The sequence below is a fragment of the Apaloderma vittatum genome, unplaced genomic scaffold (genome assembly GCF_000703405.1).
Source record: "Apaloderma vittatum isolate BGI_N311 unplaced genomic scaffold, ASM70340v1 Scaffold45662, whole genome shotgun sequence".
In the NCBI taxonomy this organism is placed as follows: domain Eukaryota; kingdom Metazoa; phylum Chordata; class Aves; order Trogoniformes; family Trogonidae; genus Apaloderma; species Apaloderma vittatum.
This window is the reverse complement of record NW_009706145.1, coordinates 1-7,372: the sequence shown is the minus strand read 5'-3', so window position 1 is coordinate 7,372 and position 7,372 is coordinate 1. Positions and strand designations below refer to the sequence as shown.

Sequence of the window (7,372 nt, the reverse complement as noted above, 5' to 3'; positions counted from 1 at the left end):
CGAGCGGGGGTGGGAGACCCGCTGAAGGCGCAGGAAGAGCCCCCGGAGGGGTGCGAGGTGCGTCTGGGTTTCCCTGAGAAGTTCCGTTTCACGGGCAGAGCGTAGGTGGAAGCGGGCGGGAGGGCAGAGCTCCCGGACACGCCGGTCCGTGACTTTCCTTGGCCCCTACAGAACAGCGCTCACTGATTTATCGGCTGGGGCTTGCAGCTAGAAATTGGTCTCTGTGTCAAGTTATAAGCAAAATAGGAAATCAGTTCAGGCAGGCTTTTAGCAACATTGATAGCCTCCAGAAAACCAGCTTGTAACTACCCAGTCGTTGCTGTATATTCCTTTTTTTTTTCCTTTTTTTCCCCTCCCACGTTGTTGACCTTATCCTGGCACAGTCACCTTAACAGTACAGTTCAATTTTCAGCTCCTGTACGATATAGCAGCGGCCATGGGAAGCGAATGTTTATTATCAAGGCAACGAGTTTTTATGATACTCGATTTCTGAACTTGTTGGTGAGTTAAAACCAAAATTATTGCATTCGGTATAACGCATCCTTTGCAAACAGTGTGAAAAGGTCTATGATACAATTTTCTGTATTGTTTATGTGACAGCATCTAAAATGTGGTTGGCAGTATACACATAAACAGGAATTTCCATTCCTCCTCCTAAAGAGTTTTCTGCAGTGTGTTATAAAATCAGGGCCAGATGAAGTAAAAAGACTGACTAAATGGCAAAGATTGTGATAGGTACTTAAAAGTTAAGAATGCTGCTTCAGTATCAATTTGTGTCTGTGTATGCAACTTAGGCTGTTCTTCTGCAGGGTCTGCTTTCAGTTACCTAAACCATTAATGCTAGAGATTAGATTTAGGAAGACTGACCCGAGTTCAAGCCCTAAAAAGCTGGTTTTGAGATAAAGCCTATTATGATGGGCAACAGCTTCATGTGAACTCCTTTCACGTGATCAGGCTTCTTTTATCTGCCTTCCCCAGTTACCAAGGCTGTATTCACGTTGGATTATATTGCACTGGTGTTAGTGCCTCATCTCCATTAAATGCTGAAGCTGGTCATCACAAGATGCTGAGGCAGCGCTCAGGGAAAGCATCCCTGTCTCCTTCTGCCAAGACTGACCTCTGCGGGAGATCAAAACCTGAACTTAAGAGGCTCAGGGACTGACACAGCATCGCTCTTTCTATGTTCTAGTTTGCTAATGAACACATTTTAAGCAGCCATTGCAACATCTCTATCTGATCTATGAATGCAACTCTGAGAATTGTTATTGGCTGTTACATCCTTTTCAGACAAACCTCATGTAAATTTTGTCACACTCTTGTGTTTCCCATACCGTTTCTTTTTGTCCCCTACACAGAGATTCTATGTATTTCTGACGGGCATACCAGTGGCACTGTTCATAACATATGTCAACATCTTCATTGGTAAGTGATCTGTCATGACTAACCTCCGTACACAGCTGCAATTCTTAAATGGAAACTAAGTGTACTGGATAGAAAAACAGATGTCTTTTAAGGCTTGCTTTGTGGAAGCTTTAAAAAACAGCCCTACCAGTTATGGCAATATTGTATAAGCACATAGATGATGTTCCCGGTATTTTTATTGTTCTGTAGTTGCTGCTTTTTTTAAAAAAGCTTTACTCCATTTTAAAAATGGAAGAAAATCCATCTTTTGACAGTCTTTCAAACATCATTGAGGTTTAGAGAACAGTTCTTTTGTTTTCAAATGAGGAGTCTATATTACCTTATTTTACGTACTACTTTATGAAGTCTGCATACACTGCAGCTGTCGCATTTTATCTAACGAACCCCCCAACATTTCGCTTGACAATATGTGTTTTAAATCTGCTACTGTAATAATATGGAATTAATTTAATTAAGAAATTAGAAAAAAAATCCATGCTTTCAGCTCCTATGCTCTAAAGGGCATTTCTGTGGATTTTATCTTAGTTATTTCATCTGTATTGCTCATTTCCCCCCTTTGTTGTATGGCTTAAAGTCTGTGAGCTATGTTCATGCGGTGTGAAGTGTCTGGAAAAATTACAAAATCCCATTTTTCTGAACAGGGCTTAGATTGAGGTATTAAGTACTCTCCACATCAAATAATGATCTTTTCCTAATGTGAAAGGCAAGAATATAAGGTAGCTAAAAAATTAAATAACTTGAATCATATGTTCCTCCTCTCCTTTCCTTGTCAGGTGAAGCTGAACTTGCAGAGATTCCTGAAGGTTATGTTCCAGAGCACTGGGAATACTACAAAGTGAGTGTAATGTTTAAAAGCGTGGCATGTTACGGACAGCATTCCACCTGGTGATACCTCTGGGAGTAAAATGTGGGCAGTTTGTTAATGAGGATGGCCATATCTCCACCTTTGGATATCAGTGTAATAGAACTGAAATCACACAATTGTGCTTTTGGTGAACTTGCTTTTTTTTAAGCTTTATGGAACATGCGTGTTGCTGTAGGAAATGTTTATTGACAAAAGTAGATGCAAATGATCTGTAACTCCATGCAAACAATCTGCTGAAGCTACATTCCAAGAATTCTTTTATAATATTCCTAAACAGTAAAAACAATTTTTTGTTCTCTTTATTCTTAGCTTGCAGGCTTTGTCTTTGTCTCTTGCTCTGGAACTACAACATTTTAAGATACTGAAGTTTAAAATGACATTACTTGCTTTTGTATTGTTTATTAGCATTGTTTCAAAGTCCAACATCACACATGCTTTTACGTCTACAGTAGAAGATTTTTACAATCAGAAACTCAAGGTTATTCTTATTTCATTGTATTTTCTTAAAATTAGTCCCTGGCTTCTTGCTGTAAGCACTTTCTGAGTTTTGACAGGAAGTAACTGAATTCAGCAGTACTATTATAACTGTTAGAACTCCTTTAAACTTTTGTCCCTAGTGAAATGGCCTCTGTGTGGAAGCAAAACTTTAAAATGTTACTGATTACAATTAGAGGTTTAGAGTACATTTCTATGATTACAGTGGCAATTTAAGGAGCTTTATTTCAACAGAAAGAAAATAAATCGCATGTCTTCCATTAACTTTTAATTTTGCTACAGAATAGTTGCCTACAGGTTATCTTGGCATTAAAAATGGCAAAAGAAATACAGGTTTTTAGGATTCTGATCTTACAAGTAGTTGAGTAGAACAGCTTTACTGTTACAATTTGAATGGCAGCACCCATAGTGTTGATGACCTGTTTACTGGCAACATGCAGAAGGGTTTAATTATGATGACATTTCTACTTGGAAATTGCATGAATAATCTCTGCTTTTATATTTTCCAGCACCCTATAACTCGCTGGATTGCTCGTTATGTCTTTGACCCCCCTGAAAAGAACTATGAGAAACAGATGGCTGTGCTTGATATTGAAGCAAAGAAAGCTGAACTGAGGTATGTTGTGTAATTGAGGGGTTTAGAATATTAAAATATACTGTTGTTGACTCTTCTGTGTTGCTTAACATACCGAGTTGGATGTCAGGATAATGTGCTTATTCATATATCGCTTGACCCTGTGTGCTTGCTGCACTGGCTGCTGCAAAGTGGAAGTTAAGGTGTCTGTAGTCCCTGGAGATTGCCCAAACTGGAATGATCCAAGGGCAGTCTCGTAAATCAACAGTGTCTCTTCAAAAGTGTTCATATTTATAAAGGTATAGTTCTGTCTTCCCAAGTCAGAAAAGAGGCAGCTCTTTCTTGCCTCTGCTAATGCTCATAGCTTAATATCAAAGTTTATTGAGTTTACTGAGTTTATCCTGTAGTTACTCAGAATAAATTGTGCTGGTAGAAGAAAGTCTGAGTTTTGTCAACTGTTGCTACTGGGATCAAGACAGTGTATCTTCTTCTACCATCACATTTATTTCTATTTTTCTTGCTCCTATTTATTTTTAGTTGAAAGCTGCATCAAAACTGTCTAACCCCTTACTAACCAAGAACCTGTGACAGAACTCCTGCAAGTATTTTTGTGAGATGACTTGCTGAAAAAAAAAATTGAAACAGAAGAATGTAATAGCTCATGTTTTAGTTGAACCCTTCATATTTTCCTACAGTACCAGGTTGGAAGAGACCTCGAGGATTATCTGGTTGAACCTTTCTTTGCAAAAGATATATTTTGGTTTTGCCTATGTTTTGGTGGTATTTGTCAACCATAGATGCTAAACTTATTGCTGTTGTCAGTAATGCCCTGAGGTTGAACATCACTGAGCTTCATGTTGAGTGTGTGTGTTGCTCTTGGTTTTTTAGGCTGATGGAGTTGGAGGCACGCAGACTGATGAGACACAGGGGAGACGGACCTTGGTATCATTATCCATCACCTGATAAAAATCTTGTGGACAATTCTATGAAATCCACGCCGGACAATTAAACAGTTTTAAGACAGTATGCATGGTCTTAAACGCATACTGACAAATTGTGACTGAGCTATGTAATATATATCCCGCTGTTTACTGATGGAAATTAATAAAAATAAACAATGGTTGTGTTGATTCTGATAACTTGAAAGAAACTGTGTGGCAGTTAAGCTTTATATAGCTGTTAAAATTTGTTAATCAAGAGAAAATGCCTTATGTCAGTTGCCGAGTTACTCCTTTTCTCCAGAACATCAGTGCAGAATGGGCTTTGTGAAACAAGTTGGTCATATTGGTCTTTATCATGTGATTTCTACTATTTAAAGATTTAAATGAAAGGTACAGGAAACTATAAGATCTTTTTGTTTTACAATGCCTTGTGTCAGATAATTTGTGAAAGATAAACTAAGAAAAATACCTTCGGATCTTTGGAATGTTAGGATTAAATCTACCACTTAAGACAAGCTCTTTCTCCTTACTTGTAGTTGAGCTCATCTTCCACTATCTTTTCAACTTGCATGTTGTTTGACATCTGCTGTCATTTTCTCTCCATTATCTCAAAAGTCTCTCTCTTTAGATAGCTCTTAATACCCTTTCTCCCTCATAGTGTCAGCCATGCTGCTCTTCCTTTATTAGTTTTGTCACCAGAGTAAACAATGTCACCAGTTTAAACAATGTTTAAAAGGTACTTCTGCTATGGTATATGCTTCCAGTTCGAAATGGTAATAGATCTAAAATGGAGCCATATACTTCTTTTGTGGCAGAAAGGATCTTCATTGATGGGAAACACAGTCAGTGCTCAGTAATATGTTAGTATCTTAGAAAACTCTTAGGGGGGCGGATCTACCATTGTCACGTAATGTTGATGTTTTAAATATGCATCTAGTGACATGGAGAATTGCATGCCCAGTAGCTGTGGGAAGGATAGTCTCAAAATTTATTATGTGGGGTATCTTCTGTATTTTCAGAAGACAGAATTAAGACAGAACTGCTTGCCCGGACCTGTGACGATCTACACTGTCAGATGTAGGAGTAGAAAGCAAAGCAAAGGTTCTTAAACATTAAAAAGTGTGTGGTGCATATAAATTCATGATTTATGATTTTTAGGGGATTTTAAAAGCCTAAATCTTTCATGTAGTCCTGGAAATAACCCCGCAGTTTCTAGGCTAAAATTTATGCACCCTCACATAAAACTCAAGATGAATCTCAGTAGACTTTTCTAGTAACTGCTGTACATCTAGCATTTTTAGCAATATTAAAGTTATTGACACTATTGTTAGAAAGCTTTCTATTTCCTCTAACGGGCTTAGTAAGATGAGAAAGGGAAAAAGAGGAATCTTCTTATTGAAAGTTGTTACGAAAAGATTTCTAGCTGGCTGAAGAGCAAGGATCAAGCCAGGGGGAATGGTAGAGATTGACCTTAGTTAATGGGGTTTATGGATCATCTTATTACTGCTGGGTGGAGAGGGATGCCATCTTCTGCTGGGTGGATAGGGATGCCATCTTCTGCTGTGTGATTACACAACTTTAAATAAAAAAAAAATTAAGTCTTTACAGCAACATCTCGAGATGAAAACGTAAAACTTTATACTCCCAATGCATTTAGCTTAGAGAGGCCACGTAAGTGATTTTGGAAATGAAAAGGGTAAACCTTTCCGGTAACATTTAGGATAAGCCTTTCCCAGGGCGAGGTGGAATTAAGAAAGCAAACCGAGAGAGTTTATATGAAAATTCAAGTGGAAAGGTGCTGTGCAACCATTATTAACCAAGATCAAATTAAGAACTACATGAGGCAAATTGCACCTGGGGGCACACCTGCCATGCACTTGCAGAACTGTACAGTTAATTTTTCTACACCACTTTTTGACAGTTACTATGTAGGGATATTGGTGATACTTTGTGTGTCTGGCAGCGTTTTGCCACCAGAGGGATGCGTTTCCTCAGGTTCGAATGGCCGTGGTGGTTCTCCTCTGGTTTTAAATGCCTCACAAAAGTGATGGAAGGTGCCTCTTGCAGTTCGTGCCCCTAAACTATCTGTCCGTATCCAAGACAGTAAGCCCAAGTCCTTTAATAACCCCTCATCATCTTGTCTTTCAAACTATTAGACACATATCTTTTTTTCTTTAAGCAACATTGCACAGACTATTTTAAGCAAAGACAGCCTCATTTGCTGTTTCCTAGCACTGCCAAATGTTAGAAAGACTCTGATCGATTTTCTATTGGTGCTTTGACCTGTCCTTTTCGTCTGAATCAATCTTCCGGGTTAGATGGCTTGCATGTCTTATTATGGCTCTGACTGTTTATAAATGCTGAGTTAATCATAAGAGAAGCCATTAAGTAAAGCCCCTTCTCAGGTAAAATAAATCTGTCCATTGACCCTGAATTAATTTCTGGGTTTTATCCAGCATCCAACAACGCTTACAAGTCTTTGATGTAAAGACTGGTCTTGAGTAAGTCTAAGGCCGTTCCACTGACATCTTATTCTGCCCTTGGTATTTCACATTGTTCCCAAAGCTTGGGGGTTTTTTGCTAGAAAAAATGCTGAGAACAGTGTGCAGGTCTTCTCACTCTCACAGCCTGGTCCTTCACAGCTGGATACACATAATTTTTCAGTTCTGTTGTTAATAGATTTTACTAGAGCCACCTTTTAAAACTTCAGGTCTTGAGATAGAAGGTGGTTCTAGCAAAAGTCCCATCACCAGCTTGGAAGGGATCAATGAATCCTTGGATGTATCGTGGACTAAAGGTGGAAAGCTGTTCATCTGCCTTGTACAGCTTCATTTTAAACGGATCAGGCATTTCTTTAGTCTTGCTGTGTCAGGCATATGCAACAGTTACTAGATATTGCTTGAAAAAAACCATGATTTCAATATCTTCGTTACTTTGCTCTATTCCTCCTCCCCTTGGCAGCTTTCTTTCCAAGTGAAAAGCAAAGAAAAACGCAGCCAACGCCATAAAAATGTTCTCATTGTAAGGTGAAGGTGCAGTCCCTCAGGCCATGACATGCGGCTCCCGGGGGCTGGC

General features: G+C 38.9%; 1 protein-coding gene across 1 annotated transcript; it reads left to right on the top strand.

Annotated features, from left to right (window-relative positions):
* Positions 1-383: 383 nt before the first annotated feature.
* On the top strand, positions 384-4,489 carry NDUFB5 (NADH dehydrogenase (ubiquinone) 1 beta subcomplex, 5, 16kDa; the record flags this gene model as incomplete). The annotated part of the gene is made up of 5 exons (XM_009865657.1): positions 384-501; positions 1,356-1,422; positions 2,196-2,257; positions 3,292-3,398; positions 4,245-4,489. Coding segments are annotated over 5 exons (475 nt in total), but the record flags the coding sequence as incomplete, so codon positions are not given.
* Positions 4,490-7,372: the final 2,883 nt, after the last annotated feature.